Source organism: Eleutherodactylus coqui, chromosome 11 (genome assembly GCF_035609145.1).
Source record: "Eleutherodactylus coqui strain aEleCoq1 chromosome 11, aEleCoq1.hap1, whole genome shotgun sequence".
Classification (NCBI taxonomy): domain Eukaryota; kingdom Metazoa; phylum Chordata; class Amphibia; order Anura; family Eleutherodactylidae; genus Eleutherodactylus; species Eleutherodactylus coqui.
Genome location: NC_089847.1, coordinates 131,781,536 through 131,803,001, shown reverse-complemented (window position 1 = coordinate 131,803,001; position 21,466 = coordinate 131,781,536). Strand labels below are relative to the sequence as shown.

The 21,466-nt window shown below is 42.3% G+C and overlaps 1 protein-coding gene across 1 annotated transcript in view; it reads right to left on the bottom strand.

Moving 5' to 3' along the window:
- Window positions 1–331: 331 nt before the first annotated feature.
- LOC136581803 (vomeronasal type-2 receptor 26-like) overlaps window positions 332–21,466 on the bottom strand; it is a 34,084-nt gene continuing 12,949 nt past the window's right edge. Inside the window, exons 2-3 of the mRNA XM_066582426.1 lie at window positions 9,210–9,292; window positions 332–1,251 (exon numbers count right to left, since the gene is read on the bottom strand). Coding sequence (XP_066438523.1) covers window positions 332–1,251; window positions 9,210–9,292 — 1,003 coding nt within the window. The remainder of the gene's footprint in view (window positions 1,252–9,209; window positions 9,293–21,466) is intronic.

Genomic DNA, 21,466 nt, shown 5'->3' with positions numbered 1-21,466 from the left:
CAATATGCATAAAAGTAATTGTAACTACTATCCTGTTAGTAAATGTTATCTGTTGCAATTTTGTTTATTCTACAATTGTTTTCTTTCTTACAGAAAAATGACATCAACCCCATGTACTTTATCCCATTATAAGTCATTCTCCATGGTTTTCGATAGAAATGTGTAATATAATGTATTTATGCTCCTAAATATATACTATTTTCAGGTCTACGAAAAATTATATAACCTTTAGGGAAATAAATAAAACCTAAGAGTCCAGTGTTAGAGGTCACGATGACAAATATCACTACGGCCATCATGCATTTGCCTTTAGTGCTTAGATAAGCTGGGATCACTGATGTAACATAGCATTTGTAGGCTCTAGAATATGTTTTCTTGTATTTAGTTCAGGTCTGAACAGAATTATATAACATTTTTGGAGAAATATACATCCCAGAAGTCCAGCATTAGACGTCAGGATGGCAAATATCTCCACGGCCACCATGTATTTGCCTTTGGTGCTGAGATAAGCTGGGATCATGGCTATCCAGGTACTGCAGAATGCCAGCATGCTGAAGGTGATGTACTTGGCCTCATTAAAACTGTCTGGTAATATTCTGGCTAAGAAAGCTGTAATAAAACTAACAGTAGCCAGAATCCCCATATAACCCAGGACAGAGTAGAAGCAAAGGTCTGACCCTTCATTACACTGAACTATAATCTTCTCCATATAAGATTGTGTGTCCAGCTCTTCGAAGGGAGGAGAGAAGGTCACCCAACTCAAACAGAGGACAACCTGGATAGAGGAGCAGATCAGGAGCACACAATTAGGGAGCTTTACTCCAGTCCATCTTCTCCACACACTTCCAGGCTTGGTGGCTTTGAACGCAATGCAAACCATTAGGGTCTTGGCCAGCAATGAAGAAACGGATACTGAGAGTAATATTCCAGTACATATCTGGCGTAACATGCAGGTTCCATCTACAGGACGACCAAGGAACAAGAAGACACAGAGGAAGCTCAACATGATGGAGACCAGGAGGACAAAGCTCAGGTTCTTGTTATTTGCCCTCACAACTGGGGTGTTCTTATAGCTAATAAAAATCCCCAATATTCCTGCAGTCAACGTAAGAAGAAACATGGATCCGGATAGAACAATCGCTGATATCACATCATCAGAGTAGGAGAGAAATTCCAGCAGTTTAGGGACACACTGAGTGTTGTTCTTATTGGGCCACTCATGGTCGGGACATCTCCTGCAGATTTCACTGTCTGTAGGAAAGGAAAAAATAATGGAAACATTTTTATGTTAAAATAATAGAAATAGTGTTTTAGGAATCTATGCAGCAATAGTGGCTTTATAACACAAAAATAATGTAAGCAAAACAAGAAACAAAAAACATACAAATGGCAGGCAATATATTTTGAAGGTCACGGGGCGCCTTCTTTTTCAAGCAACTGGTACATACTTGAGGAAGTAATTTATAAAGTATAGTGAGAAAAAGGCCAAGCATCGTGATTGGATAATAGTACTTACCAATCAAGAAAATGTCACTAGGACAGGTGGAGTCACTAAAGATTTCAATCCTATAGTAATAGACATTGCAATCTATCAGAAAGGAGAGGGTATGCTGGTGGGGTCTGGCAATTTGCTGGTAGTTTGCAGGCAATCAAGTGATGACTTGATGGAGGGGATTGGCTTCCATCACTTCACTGACATCACTAGTCATGTATAGGGGAGCAACTCCGTGAAAATGCATGTGGGGATCTCGCAACAGGACACTCTTCTGTGTTGATAGGAGCCAGCATTTAGCCGGAAGAAGATGTCTGCCAATGGGGAGTCACATGACGGCAACCAGAAAAAAATGGTCAATGTCATCAACATTGCTAGCAGGGGTCAGTCATGTCATCCGTGACTTTGTTCCCACATGATTGAGCCTGGCATTTTCTTACATCCTTTACATCACACTTTGTGTTCAATTATTTTCTATAACCCCTGGAATGTACATTTCAGAAAATATTTTGTCTAATTATAAATGTGATGTTTAATCTTATTATTGTGAAGATTATTTTGTGCTGAATCCTTGGCAGCTTGCTTTAGCGTGACTGTGCAATGTCACTCGTAGCCTTCACTGCCCATGCATGAAGTGAGCTGCAGCTAATGGATGCTCCAAAATAGGAAGAAGAGGATCCAGACGGCTGGTGGTGATGTGACCCGGGGAACTGGAGGAGCCAGGAGAAGATAATTATATAAACATCATTAGTGACTCCACCTGTCCTGGTAACATTTCCTTGATTGGTAAGTACTATCATCCAATCACGAAGCTTGGCCTTTTTCTCACTATACTTTATAAATTACTTCCTTATAAGAGATGAGCGAGCACCAAAATACTCGGGTGCTCGTTGCTTGAGTCGAACTTTTCGTAATACTCCAGAGCTTGTTTCGAGTAACGAACCCGATTGAAGTCAATGGGCGACTTGAGCATTTTTGTATGGGACCGTTGCTCCGCATTGGTGATGACTTGTAAAACACCAGAAAACATCAGAAAATCATGGAAACACCACAGAAACGGATAGGGAAGGGCAGGGGCAGCATGCTGGCATTGCTGTCCAACCCCCCCCCCCCCCCCCCCGCGCGCGCGCACGACCCTGCGTCCACAGCACACCCAAAATTTTCCCTGCACAACGCTCAGCTGACCTCATGCCACACACTCGCTTTATAGCCACACCACCCTCATGTCTATTTATAGGTGCTTAATGGATGAGGAGGAACCGGAGGCACACAATTCAGAGGGTTGGCAGGCCTAGGCAGCGACCGTCTTTGAAAGTGTGGGCGATAGCCTACAATGCTGTTGGGAATTAATGATAAATTGACGGACGATCATCATTCCAATCCCGTGCCACTTCCGTCACAAAATTGTCAGGAGCCGCAAACGTGGGCATAAAGGGAACTCAGGTGCCAGAACTTCTACACATCTCCACAATGCAGCAATACTCTGTGTGGGATGCACGTGAGCGGGCCCAGGGTCATTTCTGCCCTAGTCAGTCAGGGTATTTGTGCCAGACAGGTAAAACAATGCAATGGGAAGTCTTTGTGCACCCACAGCATAGGCGAGCCCAAGCAACTCACACATGGTATTACACATGAGGAAATCAGAGTGCCCAAACATGGCAGAGTTTCACCCCGCCAAGGACCTCGGCCTCGGCCCACATTTCTGCTCTAGTCAGTCAGTGTATTTGTGCCAGATAGGTAAAACACCGCAATGGGAAGTCTTTGTTCACCCACAGCATAGGCAGACCCCCTGTAACATTTCTGTAGCAAGAGTATAGGCGGACCCCTGTAACATTTCTTTAGCAACAGCATAGGCTGACCCCATTAACATTCCTGTAGCAAAGGTATAGGCGAACCCCTCAAACCATTCAGTAGAAACTGTATAGGCAAACCCCAGTAACATTTCTGTAGCAAAAGCATAAGCGAACCGCTGTAACATTTCTATACCAAGCGTATAGGTGAAACCCTGAAACCATTCAGTAGAAAAAGTATAGGCGGACCCAAGAAACATTTCTGTAGCAAAAGTCTAGGCAAACCCTTCAAACCTTTCAGTAGCAAGTGTATAGGCAGACCCCAGTAACATTTCTGTAGCAAGAGTATAGACGGACCCCCCAAACCTTTTAGTAGCAAGAGTGTAGGCAGTCCCGTTACATTTCCATAGCAAGAGTATAGGTGGACCCCAGTAACATTTTTGTAGCAAGAGTATAGGCGGACCCCTCAAACCTTTCTGTAGCAAGTGTATAGGCAGACCCCAATAACATTTATGTAGCAAGAGTATAGTTGAACCCTGCAAACCTTTCAGTAGCAAGTGTATAGGTGGACCCTTGTAACATTTCTTTAGCAAGAGTATAGGCGGACCCCAGTAACATTTCTGTAGCAAGAGTATAGGTGAACCCATCAAACGTTTCAGTAGCAAGTGTATAGGCGGACCCCAGTAACATTTCTGTAGCAAGAGTATAGGTGGACCCCTGTAACATTTCTGTAGTAAATGTATAGGCGAACCCCTCAAACTATTAAGTAGAAAACATATAGGCAGACCCCAGTAAGAGTATAAGCGAACTCCTCAAACCATTCAGTAAAAACTGTATAGGCAAACCCCTGTATCATTTCTGTAGTAAGAGTATAGGCGGACCCTAGGAACATTTCTGTAGCAAAAGTATAGGCAGACCCCTGTAACATTCCTGTAGCAAGAGTATAGGCGGACCCAAGTAACATTTCTGTAGCAAAAGTATAGGCGAACCCCAGTAAAATTTCTGTAGCAAAAGTATAGGCGAACCCCTGTAACATTTCTGTAGCAATAGTATAGGCGAACCCCAGTAACATTGAGGTACCAAGAGTATAGGCGAACACCTGTAAAAATTTGTTTACCAAGAGTATAGGTGAAGCCTGGAAAAAATTTGTTTGCTAACAGTATTGACAATGGCCTGAATAATTGGTGAGCACAAGTGTACCCCTGAAAAATTGCTCAACCGCGAGGGCAGGTGAAACCCACAAACATTTTTTAAAGATACAGCTCGTTATTGGTTAATTTGTATCAGAGCCTGGAGGCAGCCCTCCACAAAAATTGGTTTAAGTTTAACTTATAAAACTTTAAAAACTGATAAAACTTTTAAAAGTTTTAAACAGAGCATTTTGGGCCGCATTGAAATTGGCAGTTCAGCGTGATGACATGCTGTTTTAGGAGGAGGAGTAATAATATTCGAGAGGGATACACACAGCTAATTCTCCCCTTTTTGGGGTAATAGAGGATGCATTTGTCTCCTGTTGCAGCAAAAAGATTCTTTGGTATCCGCTGCTTTCCACTGGTGGAAAGGAGAAGTCTGGCGAAACCCAGCCTTTGTTCATCTTTATGAGGGTAAGCATGTCGGCGCTGGCAGTTGACAGGCGGGTACACTTATCTGTGATGATTCCCCCAGCTGCACTAAACACCCTATCTGACAAGACGCTAGCAGCAGGGCAGGCCAGCACCTCCAGGGCGTACAGTGCAAGTTCGTGCCACGTGTCCAGCTTTGACAACTTGGCAAAGGCCTTCGAGAGTGTTCCCCTGCCTGCGCTGGACATGTTGCCTGATCCCCATGCTTCCCCTGCTAGTTGGCCCTCGGAACTGCATCTTCTGCCACTAGAGCTGTGAGATGGGAACATTAGCATCACGTTTTCCACCAGGGCCCTGTGGTATTGGATCCCTCCCATACCCCTTTCCTCTTTGGGAATGAGAGCAGAAAGGTTCTCCTTATACTGTGGGTCGAGAAGGGAGTGCACCCAGTAATCCGTGTTGACCAGAATGCGTCTAACGTTAGGGTCATGGGAAAGGCAGCCTAGCATGAAGTCAGCCATGTGTGCCAGGGTACCAGTACACAACACATCGCTGTCCTCTCTAGGAAGATGACTTTCAGGATCCCCCTCCTCCTCTTCAGCCCATACACGCTTAACAGATGAGAGGCAAGCAGCATGGGTACCCTCTGCAGTGTGGCCAGCTGTCTCTTCCCCCTCCTCCTCCCCTTCCCCCTCGTCCTCCTCCTGCAAAACACGCTGAGATATAGACATGAGGGTGGTCTGGCTATCAAGTGACATACTGTCATCCCCCGTCTCCTGTTCCCACCGCAAAGCGTCGGCCTTTATGTCTTGCAGCAAACTCCTCAGCAGGCATAGCAGTGGGATGGTTTCGCTAATGATTGCAGCGTCGCCGCTCACCATCTGGGTAGACTCCTCAAAGTTTCAGAGGACCTGGCAGATGTCTGCCATCCAGGCCCACTCCTCAGTAAAGAATTGGGGAGGCTGACTACCACTACGCCGCCCATGTTGGAGTTGGTATTCCACTATTGCTCATAAATCCTGGCCAACATGTGCAGCATAGAATTCCACCGTGTGGGCACGTCACACAGCAGTCGGTGCTCTGGCAGATTAAACCGATGTTGCAGGGTCCGCAGAGTAGCAGCGTCCGTGGTGGACTTGCGGAAATGTGCGCAGACGCAGCGCACCTTGCCGAGCAGGTCAGACAAGTTTTTTGCCCCAAATGTAGCGTGTATTGGCCATCTCACCAGGCCATATGAACGAACATACAAACGTTTGATTTGTGCGCCCATTCACCAGTTTTTTCGCCCCTGATGTAGTGTATATCGGCCGTATCACCAGGCCATATGAACGGGCGTACAAACGTTTGATTTGTGCACCCGTTCACCATTTTTTTTGCCCCCAAAGTAGCGTATATCGGCTGTGAAAACGGTCGGCCGATATGCGCTCGTGTGAAAAAAGCCTTAAAGTGAGTTTCAGTATGGATAACGTTATTCCATATAAAAAGTTCTAGATCTGTAAACACCTTATGTTTATTATCTATGCTGCTTGAAAATATTAGTCCCCAATTAACTATTAAGACAAGAAATAAAATTATTGTCTTATCCAGGAAAGGCAAAGATACAGCTAAAACCTGGCCCGGCCTCATAGCAAGGGGATGATACCAGAACAGATGCAGCAACTATAATACTAAGATCATTAGTGACTCCACCTGTCCTGGTAACATTTTCTTGATTGGTAAGTTCTGTCATCCAATCATGATGATTGGCCTTTTACTCACTATACTTTATAAACTACTTCTTTATGCATGTACTAGTTGCTTAAAAAAGGTGTCCTGTGATCATTGAAATGCGTTGCCTGCAATTAGTATGTTTTTTGTTTGTTGTTTTTCTACATTAATTTTATATTTTAAAATCACTATATGGAATAAATTATCAGAAAATATCCCTCTTAATCAATGGTGATATATACACACTTCTGGATTCAGAGGAGGCCTGTTGGACCCTAGGTCTCCTTAGTGAAGTAAGTTTTATTTATTATCTCCCTTTGGTCAAATACACCTAGTAGCACTGAAGCCTTTTATTTATCTTTGTTTTTATGCTTTATGACCGAGGCCTGGCACTCTGGGTATCTCTGTTGCCACTCTCTGCCTGTCTGAGACTTGGTAGAGATTGGTGTAATTGACCATCCATAGAGGCGCGTTTGGAGCTTAGGTGTGGAGACCATTCATGAAGATGGGTTTCCCACACCAGGTGAGTCCAATTCTATTTACCACTACTCATATTACAATCTACACTGATTCCTCCTTGGAGCACAGATACATTATTCTTTTCTTTTAGTAAAATTTCTGGTGCTTTAAGTTGTTTGCATTGGAGAGTAGCAAATCATTGCAATTGTGGCATTGTTTCCCTCTGAATAACAGTTCTGTGGGCATTGAGGGATGTGCCTTTCACTATCAGCACTGAGGTGTCTCTTCAGCATGTTAAGAAGTGTACCTTTATCAGCAGTGAGGCATTATGTCCTCCATTCAGAATACTCTGCAGCACATTGAAAGGTGTGTTTTTCTCTATTAGCACTGAGGTGTAGTTCCCTGCCCTCAGAACACTCTTCAGCATTTTGAAAGGTGTGCATTGGTTCCTCCATTCAGAAGATTCTTCAGCACTATGAGAGGTGTGCCTTCCTCTATCAGAAGTTGAAACCAAAAGAAAGGGAATTCCTTTTTTTTTGGTTTCATGCCTCATGGAGCTTTGATTTAAAGCCCTCTGAACTCTATGCAGATCTCCCGTATACGACTGGGTGCCAAGAAATAGCGAGAACCCATATAAGAACTGACAAAAGGAACACACGTGTGGCACCTGGTTACCCAAATTGGGTCTAGGTGTCCACACCAGGGGAGTTCATTTGAAGAAATATTCTCCTTCTAATATTTTTTGCTACATTTCTGAGGTGCTTTCCTAATTTCTTTCTCAACAGTTGGACATAGGTCCCTCCATTCAGAATACTCTTCAGCACATTGGCAGTTGTGCCTTTCTCTATCAGCACTGGATGTACTTCTTTCCCCTCAGAAGACTCTTCAGCATGTTGAGAGGTGAGTAAAGATGAGCGAGCGTACTCGGTCACGCCCCTTTTTCGCCCGAGCGCTGCGATTTTTGAGTACTTCCGTACTCGGGTGAAAAGATTCGGGGGGCGCCGTGGGTGAGTGGGGGGTTGCAGCGGGGAGTGGGGGGAGAGGGAGAGAGAGAGGGCTCCCCCCTGTTCCCCGCTGCTACCCCCGCTCTGCCATGTCTCCCCCCGCCCCCCGGCGCCCCCCGAATCTTTTCACCCGAGTACGGAAGTACTCGAAAATCGCTGTGCTCGATCGAGTAATTACTCGAAACGAGTACGTTCGCTCATCTCTAGAGGTGAGTCTTTCTCTGTCGATAGTGAGATCTAAGTCACTCTGTTCAGAAGGTTCTTCAATACGCTGGGAGGCAAGCCATTTTTTATCATAAATGAACAAACCTCTATAGTGTCAATTTAGGGCTTCTAAACACACTGTGTCTGACTCTATCAAATGAAAGCCTCGGTCCTCCCTGTATGAAGAAGGTTCAGTTGCTCTCTGGGATGTATGTTGAATTGCATCTTGAGAAAAATGGCTTCCCTTTAGGCTTCGGTCAGACGGGCGTTTTTTCGCGCGATTTGCGGATCGCATGACGGATGCGCATCCGCAAATCGTGTGACCGGGGCTGACGATTCACTGAAAAATCTGCAGCTAGCAGCGTTTTCGGCAAAACAGCCCAGCGCTGCCCGCTATCCTCTGCCACAGCTGTGGCACAGCTGTGGCAGAGGAGATCGATGTTTGCCCATTGGATTCACTGGAGCTGGCAATGCAGCCGGCTCCATTGAAAGCAATGGGCTGCCAGCGAGCGCGGGATGAATTTTCGGGAAGGGCTTAAAAATATAAGCCCTTCCCTGAAAAACATCCTAAAATGTGTAAAAATAAAAATATATATATATATACTCACCTTTTCCCTGCAGACGGAGTTCAGCCGTGTCCGGCCGGCAGTTCTCCTGAACTGCTCTGTGTAGTATTTAGCAGGCGGGGATTTAAAATCCTCGCCTGCTGAATGGGCTGCCTCTGATTGGTCATAGCCCTCTCCAATCAGAGGCAGCTCTCACTCACCCATTCATGAATTCATGAATGGGTAAGTGAGTGCTGCCTCTGATTGGCTGAGCGCAGGGACCAATCAGAGGCAGCTCTCAGCGTCATTCAATAGCTGAGAGCTAAGTAAATAGGATGATCGGAGGAAAGATCATCATTATTTAAAAACCTGGAATACCCCTTTAAAATCAGTGGGAAATCCTACCTGATTCATTTGATATTTCTCCTTCGGAACACGGCACACACCTGTAACAACAAGGATGTATTCCCTGCCCTGGGACTTTTCTGCTTCCTGGCGGACAAGGTTCTGTGCACCGAGACTTTGGAACCTGTGAGTAAAAGTTTTAGAAAATAAACAAAAAAGGCATTTTAGTTCAATTTTTTTTACAGCGTTTGCCATGCAGGACAAATAGTGTGTTTTAATCATTACAGATTCAGTGATACTAAACATTTGGGCTGGAGAGGGTTCCATTTTTATTTGGGAAAATATGCAGACCTTTTTTTTTTAATACAATGTTTTTGTTACATATGTATTTTTTACTATTTTTTTATATATTTTTTTTGGTCCCTATTAGGGACTTTAAACTGTGAAACTATGTTCGCTATGATAAAACTTTGCAGTACTTACAGTATAATACTAATCATAGGCCATAGCAGTCCCATACACCTTTTTCTGGTGCCAATGGGTTTACCATTGCAACCCATCAACCCTGTGCGATTAGTGAGGAGGGTCAATTATGTCACAGAAGGAGCACCCTGTGAACCCTTTTGTATGCCGCAATCAACATTGATAGCGGCATGTAAGGTGTTAACAGCAAGGATCAGTGTTCTGTGTGGGAGTCACAGCTTGCTCCTGCTGAGGATGGTGCACGCTCAGAAGCTGAGCCCACACCATTTATAGGTCATAAATAGAGATGAGCGAGCACGCTCGGTTAAGGCAATTACTCGAGCAGGCATTGCTTTTTTCGAGCAACTGCATACTCGTCCAAGAAAATTCGGGGAAGGCGGCAGGGGTGAGCAGGGGGGACAGAGAGAGAGAGAGAGCTCTCTTGCTCTCCCGCCCCCACCGCCTGAATTTTCTCAGATGAGTATGCAGTTACTCAAAAAAAGCAATGCTCACTCAAGTAATTGCCTTAACCGAGCGTGTTCGCTCATCTTTAGTCATAAACTTACATCCTGGGGAGGAAATAGCTTTCCAGCTAAAACATAAGTTTACATTCTGTTGCGCTAAGGGGTTAAAGCCCGGGACCAAACGCCATATATTTATGATTGTCTTACCTGCTCAAGATTTAGCAATTCTACAGCCTCGTTAGCATACAAACTCAGCAAACTGAGACAGTTTTGAGGTAAAACAGATATAAATCACGAGTTTATTTACTCTTTAGTATATAAATTTAAGTAAAACTGTTAATCAACATGTAAAGCATACAGATCACATGGGTAACAAAGATAAGCATCAATATATCACCGGATTTTGTAGCATCACTCCGCAATCGGTGGATCTCCAGGTACGATTGGTAGGAGGAATCCGGGAAAACGCCGGCACGTCTGCTAGACCACAAGTTGAGTCCCATCGTTTCACTGAAAATCCCCCTCTTATATACTACTTTGTGATTATGTAACATATCCGCTTCTGCGCAGTTGTGAGTATATACGTCATGTTTATATAACTGATTAGGCTTTACGCATGCTCAGTACTACGTCTGGTAATATTCTAATGCATAACTTCTCTATGAAGTTTTTCACATCTGGATTCTATTACTTTGCAACATCCCGTGACTATGAGTCATTCTAACCGGTTTGATCAGGAATATCCAGCATCTGTACAGAGTTTATTGAACTTATAATGACCCAAGTTCGTATCACAGGCAAATAGTTAAATGAGCACTAACTAATACCTTTATTATACACAGTCTGTCAACTCAATCTTGTCACACACGTATCACAATGATGCTTGAGCAATTTTCAGCTGTAATTATGTGTTGCCATTAAGGTCACCATATAGCCCTATCCTAAAACTTTCTGTCCTTCATTTTTGGGTTGAATGTGACTTCCGACGTTCACTAAAAGTTGATTTTGGATCATAAGGTTGGGTGCAGCATCCAAGGAGCAGGCCAACAGCCGAGGAGATGGCGGGGTAGATAACACAGTGCAGAAAGATGTAAAGAATTGGTCAGGAGATGCTTATGTTCCCTTAGTGATCGGTGGGTCACCCATGCAATTCAGTTGGCTAGCAATAAAGGAAATCTCAGCCGTGCTCTCTGCTAGATCTCAAGCCCACCAAAAACTCTACCCTCCTCTTGGAAACTGGTGAGAGATAACAATCTAAGAGGAGCAGCCGTACCCTGGAGTACCTTCTCTATTCCATTTTGACTGCAGCTCCATGGCATATAAAGCATCAGGGGCACACAACCAATAAATATATCCTGTGCAACACAGGCACCCCTTACAGATCCATAAGTTGGAGATGACTGCTCTAGAAGCATCTCAGTAAAAACAGTTTGAGTAATTTCATCCCATTATGGTAACATCGCCTCACCTCATTGTTGATGGTTTTCCATTTAATTAAACTGTCGTTGATTGGAATCCAATCTTTACGTGAAGTGTACGGCAGGAAGATACAGACGGTAGTTTTATGCCACGTTCCATTGACTATAATATTGTTATTAATTTGATATTCAGTTTCCAGCTCTCCGTCCTCATTGATGGCAGCATGTCCCCGGTATTTTAAATGCTTCAAATTATGACTTATCTGTGAATCAAAATTTGATTCTTAATTACAGTTTGTTACCGAAGGGAATCAGAGAACTAACATAAAATATAACTTTTATTAAATTTAAAAAAAAAATAATTCAGTGAAAAGTATATGCGTAAAAATAGTAACCAAGCGTCACAATTTCTCACAATATTATCAATAGATAATTCCCTTTAGTGATGGCTTTACTTCACTTTACTGATAGCTTGGCTGTGGAGACCCCACAAACTACAGGCTCACATGAGATGGTTATAAATACTCCACCAATTCTCATAACTTTAATACTAGCCTATAAATCTTCATGATATCTTACACATTTGGGTAACGCAGGAACCCGAGAAGGGACTCTGCTGGAAACAATTAAGCCTTTATCAAGCAATAAAAGTATATATATTACACATAATAGGATCAATATTACTGTGCTTGATTTTATATATAACTAGCTTACCCGTCGCGCATTGCGGCGAAGACAGACATACATTCGTTTTATATATATCTAGATAACAACCAATCACAGCGCAGCTTTCAAGTTACCTCAGCGGTATAATATATAACAACCAATCCCAGCACAGCAGCTTTCATGTTACCTCAGCAGTATAATATATAACAACCAATCACAGCACAGCTCTCATGTTACCTCAGCGGTATAATATATAGCAACCAATCACAGCACAGGTTTCATGTTGCCTCAGCAGTATAATATATAACAACCAATCACAGCACAGCTTTCATGTTACCTCAGCAGTATAAGAAACAGCAACCAATCACAGCACAGCTTTCATTTTACCTCAGCAGTATAAGAAATTGCAACCAATCACAGCACAGCTTTCATTTTACCTCAGCATTCTCAATATCCAGCAATTGTCTTGCGAAACGTTCGGCGGATGCATCATTTTGTGGTTGAACACGCATCCCATTGCTCATAATGCCTTTTGCTTTTGTGCTTGAGATGGAAATCAAACGATCTTTGTCTGGGGGCATAACTGTCGACGATGCTCGCACGCGCCCCACCTATCGTAGGATAGATGTACTATGCCAGTAATCTACCCAGGAGTATACTCAACAACTTTCCAAAGTTTCATGGTGATTAGATGAATGGTGTAGTAACGCAAAAAGGACAGACAGACAGACATACATTCCTTTATATATATATATATATATATATATATATATATATATATATATATATGACATCAGGAAGTGAGAGAATTAGATTCCGTAGGTAAAAATTGGACGCTTATTCTTTTGCGCTTAGAATTGAATAATCGAGTTGGGACCCATTAACTTTTGCTATTTATGACATAATCAATGCTCGTGCCAAATTTCAAGTTTCTATGACATTAGGAAGTGAGAAAATTAGATTCCAAACGTAAAATTTGGACGCTAATTCTTTTGCGCTTAGAATTGAATAATCGAGTTGGGACCCTTTAACTTTTCCTATTTATGACATAATAAATGCTCGTGCCAAATTTCAAGTTTCTATGACATTGGGAAGTGAGAAAATTAGATTCCGTACGTAAAATTTGGACTCTAATTCTTTGGCACTAGAATTGAATAATCGAGTTGGGACCCATTAGCTTTTCCTATGTATGACATAATCAATGCTCGTGCCAAATTTCAAGTTTCTATGACAGCGGAAAGTGAGAAAATTAGATTCTGTACGTAAAATTTGGACGCTAATTCTTTGGCGCTTAGAATTGAATAATCGAGTTGGGACCCATTAGCTTTTCCTATTTTTGATATAATCAATGCTCGTGCCAAATTTCAAGTTTCTATGACATTGGGAAGTGAGAAAATTAGATTCCGTACGTAAAATTTGGACGCTAATTCTTTGGCGCTTAGAATTGAATAATCGAGTTGTGACCCATTAACTTTTGCTATTTATGACATAATCAATGCTCGTGCCAAATTTCATGTTTCTATTACATTGGGAAGTGAGAGAATTAGATTCCGTACATACAATTTGCACGCTAATTTTTTTGCGCTTAGAATTGAATAATCGAGTTGGGACCCTTTAACTTTTCCTATTTATGACATAATCAATGCTCGTGCCAAATTTCAAGTTTCTATAGTCGAATAGTTGACTTAGCTTCGTTGACTTTAAAGTTGGAGATGTATCCATAGAGGTTAAGGATGTTTTTTAAGATTGGGAGGGCTTGTTCTGGGTTGCTGAGAACGAACAGGATATCGTCAGCAAAGGCTACGGATTTAAGTGACAGGTGTTTTAGGCGGATTCCCTGAATATCCTCACTCTGACGTATCAGCTGAAGCAGGATTTCTAGTGAAAGGATAAAGAGGGTTGGGGAAAGAGGGCAGCCTTGACGAGTTCCGTTGGAGATCGAAAAGGGTGGTGAAAAGGAATCATTTACTTTAATTTTAGCATAGGGGTTTGAATATAGAGTAAAAATTGCTTCGATTAGGCGGGGGGGGGGAATTAAATTTTATTAAGTCTGCTCGCATAGAATTCCAATCTACCCTATCGGACGCCTTTTCGGCGTCTATACCTAGAAAGACTAAGGGGATTTTTTGTTTTTTGGCATAGCTGATTATGTGAAGGAGTCTAGTCGAGTTGTCTTTGCCTTCCCTTCCTGTGACAAAACCGGACTGTTCTTCATTTATCAAAGCGGGAATAAATCTGTTTATTCGCTTGAAGAGGATTTTTGCCCATAGTTTGATATCTAAATTTAAAAGAGAGATTGGCCTATAGCTTCCACATGATAGGGGATCTTTCCCTTCCTTGTATATAAGTGTGATATAGGCTTCTTGCGACTGTTTCGGCAGTAGTGCTCTCATTAAGGCCTTAGTCACACGGGCGCATCGGCACCCGTACACCGGTGCCGATGCGCCCGTCTGACTGTCAGTGAGAAGACGGACGTACCTGCAGACGGCCATCTCTCTGAAGCGCTGGAGGAAAGAACACATGACCGGCAATGGAGCCGGTCACATGTTCTTTCCTCCAGCGCTGCAGAGAGATGGCCGTCTGCAGGTACGTCCGTCTTCTCACTGACAGTCAGACGGGCGCATCGGCGCCGGTGTACGGGTGCCGATGCGCCCGTGTGACTAAGGCCTAATAGTGCGTTGAAAGATAGGGTTAATTGTGGTAGGAGTATGTCTTGGAATTTTTTGTAATAAATTAGGGGAGGTCCGTCCAGGCCTGGGCTTTTGTGAAGAGAAAAGCTATTTATTACAGAAGTATCTTCCTCTAATGTGACTGGCGCGGTTAGGGAGTCTGCTTCCGCTTGGTTTAAGTGGGGAAGGTCCAGGGAGGCAAGCAGCTCGCTTAGTTTCCTGTTTTTTGTTTCGTTAGTTTGGCCTTCTCCTAGGTTCAGGTTATATAGTTGTGAGTAAAATTTTTTTGAAGGTTTTTGCTTTCCTTGGGGTTTCACTGTGTGTCTTTCCTTCTGCGTCAGATATTTTATGTATGTGTGTTTTTCCTCTAGCTTTTTTTTTTATTAAGGAGGACATGAGTCGGCCTCCCTTGTTACCGTGGGCAAAAAGTTGATGTTTATAATATAGGAAAGATTTTGCGAATTTACTATTTAGTATATCTTAAGCTTGTTAAGTTCTCTTAAGCTTGTTAATTCTGGTTGGGATTCTTTTACTTTGTTTTGTTTAGATACCTGTTCCAATTTGGAGATTTGTGCTAAAATGTCCTCTATTCTTTTGAGTTTTTGTTTTTTCTGTGCGGAGCCGATAGAAATAAGGATGCCTCTTATATATGCCTTGTGGGCTTCCCACACAAAGGGATATTTTTCTGAGTTAAATTGATTTTCCTTAAAATAGTTTTTCAAATGGGTGGAGATATTCTCCAAAGCTTTTTGGTTCTCTAGGATTGTTTCATTTAGTCTCCAGCTCCAGGCCTTGTGTGATGGAGGGGCCAAGCTGATAGATAGGGCATGGTCGGAGACTGTTATGTTTCCTATGTTAGCATATTTTAGGTGTTGGATTAGTGATGTGGAAGTGAGAATGTAATCAATTCTTTGAAAAGATTTGTGGGGGGCAGAATAAAACGTATAGCCCTTGCCTGTAGGGTTCAAGGTCCTCCAGGTGTCAGAGATTTTTAACTCGCTCAGGGCCTTATGGAGTCTTTTTCGCGCTCTCTGAGAGATCTGAGATCTCCCAGAAGATGCGTCTAAAAGAGGGTCTAGTGACAGATTAAGGTCTGTTCCTATGACTATTTTGCCTTCTGCAAAGACTGACAGTTTTCTTAGTGCTTCTATTAGCCAGGACACTTGGTTCTTATTAGGTACGTAGAGATTGGCAAGGGTAAAAGTTTCTGACAGAATCTTGCTTTTTAAAAATAACAAGCAGCCTTCTTGATCAGAGAGGCTCCCTATCTCGATAAAGGGTACTGAGGGATGTAGTGCAATTGCTACCCCCTTTGAAGCACTCTTAGGATGGTTGCTGAAGAACCATCTGTCAAACATTTTTTGGGGGAATCTCTGGGGAGCCACTTCTTTGAAATGGGTCTGTTGCAGAAACAACTTTTCCTATTTTTGACATAATCAATGCTCGTGCCAAATTTCAAGTTTCTATGACATTGGGAAGTGAGAAAATTAGATTCTGTACGTAAAATTTGGATGCTAATTCTTTTGCGCTTAGAATTGAATAATCGAGTTTGGACCCATTAACTTTTCCTATGTTTGACATGATCAATGCTCGTGCCAAATTTCAAGCTTCTATGACATTGGGAAGTGAGAAAATTAGATTCCGTACGTAAAATTTGGACGCTAATTCTTTGGCGCTTAGAATTGAATAATCAAGTTGGGACCTATTAACTTTTCTTATTTATGACATAACAAATGCTCGTGCAAAATTTCAAGTTTCTATTACATTGGGAAGTGAGAGAATTAGATTCCGTACGTAAAATTTGGACGCTAATTCTTTGGCGCTTAGAATTGAGTAATCGAGTTGCGACCTATTAGCTTTTACTATGTATGACATAATTAATGCTCGTGCCAAAATTCATGTTTCTACGACATCGGGAAGTGAGAGAATTAGTGGCAATGATGGAAATCAAACGATCTATGTGTGTGTGGGGGGGGGGCGTAACTGTCGACGACGCTCGCACGTGCGCCATTTATCATAGCATAAATGTACTATGCCTATAATCTTCCCAGGAGTGTACTCAACAACTTCCCAAAGTTTCATGGCGATCGGATGAATGGTGTAGTAGCGCATAAAGGACAAACAGACACACACACAGACAGACATACATTCAATTTTATATATATAGACTAGCGTACCCATCGCGTGTTGCTGCGAAGACAGACATACATACATACATTCGTTTTTATATATCTAGATAACAACCAATCACAGCACAGCTTTCAAGTTACCTCAGCGGTATAATATATAACAACCAATCACAGCACAGCAGCTTACATGTTACCTCAGCGGTATAATATATAGCAACCAATCACAGCACAGCTTTCATTTTACCTCAGCATTCTCAATATCCAGCTATTGTCTTGCGAAACGTTCGGCGGATGCATCATTTTGTAGTTGAACACGCATCCCGTTGCTCGTAATGCCTTTTGCTTTTGTGCTTGAGATGGAAATCAAACGATCTTTGTCTGGGGAGCATAACTGTCGACGATGCTCGCAGGATAGATGTACTATGCCAGGACTCTTCTCAGGAGTGTACTCAACAACTTCCCAAAGTGTCATGGCGATTAGATGAATAGTGTAGTAGCGCAAAAAGGACAGACAGACAGACATACATTGCTTTTTATATATATAGATGACATCAGGAAGTGAGAGAATTAGATTCCGTACGTAAAATTTGGACGATAATTATTTTGCGCTTAGAATTGAATAATTGAGTTGGGACCTATTAACTTTTCCTATTTATGACATAATCAATGCTCGTGCCAAATTACAAGTTTCTATGACATTGGGAAGCGAGAAAATTAGATTCCGTACGTAAAATTTGGATGCTAATTCTTTGGCGCCTAGAATTGAATAATCGAGTTGGGACCCTTTAACTTTTTCTATTTTTGACATAATCAATGCTCGTGCCAAATTTCAAGTTTCTATGACATTGGGAGGTGAGAAAATTAGATTCCGTACGTAAAATTTGGACGCTAATTCTTTGGCGCTTAGAATTGAATAGTCGAGTTGGGACCTATTAACCTTTCCTATTTATGACATAATCAATGCTCGTGCCAAATTTCAAGTTTCTATGACATTGGGAAGTGAGAAAATTAGATTCTGTATGTAAAATTTGAACGCTAATTCTTTGGCGCTTAGAATTGAATAATCGAGTTGGGACCCATTAACTTTTCCTATTTATGACATAATCAATGTTCGTGTAAAATTTCCTGTTTCTATTACATTGGGAAGTGAGAGAATTAAATTCCATACGTAAAATTTGGATGCTAATTCTTTGGCGCTTAGAATTGAATAATCGAGTTGGGACCTATTAGCTTTTACTATTTATGACATAATCAATGCTCGTGCCAAATTTCATGTTTCTACGATATCGGGAAGTGAGAGAATTAGTGGCAATGATGCAAAATCGAACAAACAATCTACGTGGGGGGTCGTAACTGTCGACGACGCTCGCATGCGCGCCATTTATCATAGCATAAATTTACTATGCCTATAATCTTCCCAGGAGTGTACTCAACAACTTCCCAAAGTTTCATGGCGATCGGAAGAATGGTGTAGTAACGCATAAAGGACAAACAGACAGACACACAGACAGACATACATTCAATTTTATATATATAGACTAGCTTACCCGTGGCGCGTTGCTGCGAAGACAGACATACATACATACATTCGTTTTATATATATCTAGATAACAACCAATCACAGCGCAGCTTTCAAGTTACCTCAGCGGTATAATATATAACAACCAATCACAGCACAGCAGCTTTCATGTTACCTCAGCAGTATAATGTATAGCAACCAATCACAGCACAGCTTTCATGTTACCTCAGCGGTATAAAAAATAGCAACCAATCACAGCACAGCTTTCATTTTACCTCAGCATTATCAATATCCAGCAATTGTCTTGCGAAACGTTCGGCGGATGCATCATTTTGTGGTTGAACACACATCCCATTGCTCATAATGCCTTTTGCTTTTGTGCTTGAGATGGAAATCAAACGATCTTTGTCTGGGGGGCATAACTGTCGACGATGCTCGCACGCGCCCCACCTATCGTAGGATAGATGTACTATGCCAGTAATCTACCCAGGAGTATACTCAACAACTTTCCAAAGTTTCATGGGGATTAGATGAATGGTGTAGTAACGCAAAAAGGACAGACAGACAGACATACATTCCTTTATATATATATATATATATATATATATATATATATATATATATATATATATATATATGACATCAGGAAGTGAGAGAATTAGGTTCCGTAGGTAAAAATTGGACGCTTATTCTTTTGCGCTCAGAATTGAATAATCAAGTTGGGACCTATTAACTTTTCTTATTTATGAAATAATAAATGCTCGTGCAAAATTTCAAGTTTCTATTACATTGGGAAGTGAGAGAATTAGATTCCGTACGTAAAATTTGGACGCTAATTCTTTTGCACTTAGAATTGAGTAATTGAGTTGCGACCTATTAGCTTTTACTATGTATGACATAATTAATGCTCGTGCCAAAATTCATGTTTCTACGACATCGGGAAGTGAGAGAATTAGTGGCAATGATGGAAATCAAATGATCTATGTGTGTGCGGGGGCGTAACTGTCGACGACGCTCGCACGTGCGCCATTTATCATAGCATAAATGTACTATGCCTATAATCTTCCCAGGAGTGTACTCAACAACTTCCCAAAGTTTCATGGCGATCGGATGAATGGTGTAGTAGCGCATAAAGGACAAACAGACACACACACACAGACAGACATACATTCAATTTTATATATATAGACTAGCGTACCCATCGCGTGTTGCTGCGAAGACAGACATACATACTGTACATACATTCGTTTTTATATATCTAGATAACAACCAATCACAGCACAGCTTTCAAGTTACCTCAGCGGTATAATATATAACAACCAATCACAGCACAGCAGCTTTCATGTAACCTCAGCGGTATAATATATAGCAACCAATCACAGCACAGCTTTCATTTTACCTCAGCATTCTCAATATCCAGCTATTGTCTTGCGAAACGTTCGGCGGATGCATCATTTTGTAGTTGAAGACGCCTCCCGTTGCTCGTAATGCCTTTTGCTTTTGTGCTTGAGATGGAAATCAAACGATCTTTGTCTGGGGAGCATAACTGTCGACGATGCTCGCAGGATAGATGTACTATGCCAGGACTCTTCCCAGGAGTGTACTCAACAACTTCCCAAAGTTTCATGGCGATTAGATGAATAGTGTAGTAGCGCAAAAAGGACAGACAGACAGACATACATTGCTATTTATATATATAGATGACATCAGGAAGTGAGAGAATTAGATTCCGTACGTAAAATTTGGACGCTAATTCTTTGGCGCTTAGAATTGAATAATCAAGTTGGGACTAGAGATGAGCGAACGTACTCGATCGAGCTTGATATTCGTGCGAATATTAGGGTGTTCGGGATGCTCGTTACTCGAAACGAATACCACGCGGTGTTCTGGTTACTTTCAGTTTCCTCTCTGAGACGTTAGCGCGCTTTTCTGGCCAATTGAAAGACAGGGAAGGCATTACAACTTCCCCCTGTGACGTTCAAGCCCTATACCACCCCCCTGCAGTGAGTGGCTGGGAAGATCAGATGTCACCCGAGTATAAAAGTAGGCCCCTCCCGCGGCTCGCCACACATGCCTTGTGAGTTAGCTGAGGGAAAGTACTATCGTGCTGGTGCTGCTGTAGGGAGAGCGTTAGGAGTCAGTGTAGGCTTCAAGAACCCCAACGGTCCTTCTCAGGGCCACATCTACCTGTGTGCAGGCTGCTGCTAGCAGTGGTTTTTTTTTTTTTTTTCTCAAAATCGGCAGTGCAGAGCATTACACCCGGCATTAGGGACAGAAGTGGTGCATAGGCAGGGAGAGTGTTAGGAGTGAGTGTAGCCTTCAAGAACCTCAACGGTCCTTTCAAGGGCCAAATTTAAGCGTGTGCAGTACTGTGCTGGCTGCTGTTAGCAGTGTTGCATTTTTTTTTTTCTTCTAAAAATCGTCTGTGCAGAGCATTGCACCCTCCATTGATACTACAGGGACAGAATTGTGTAGGCAGGGCCACAACACAGTTATTGTTCATTGAATATACACAGTGGGGTCTTCCCTTTGCTAAAAAGGAAAAAAATATATTTGGCCAGCCTGTGTCAGTCCTAAGGTCTCCGTGTACGTGTGTGCTGCGTGGACAACGTACAAAAATCAGACGCAACCAGCTACGGTTTACTGCAGGCTTGCGCCATTGTCTTTCCTGACTGGCAAATACCTGCTCTGCTAGAGTTAATAACTCTGCTACACTAAAGTTGTGTGTCACTTTTTCAGGGCCACACTACAGTTCTAAAAGTTATTGTTCCTTGAATATACGCAGTGGGTCCTTCCCTTTGCAAAAAAGGAAAAGAAATTGTATTTGGCCTGCCTGTGTCAGTCCTAAGGTCTCCGTGTACGTGTGTGCTGCGTGGACAACGTACAAAAATCAGACGCAACCAGTTACGGTTTACTGCAGGCTTGCGCCATTGTCTTTCCTGACTGGCAAATACCTGCTCTGCTAGAGTTAATAACTCTGCTACACTATAGTTGTGTGACACTTTTTGAGGGCCACACCACAGATATTAAA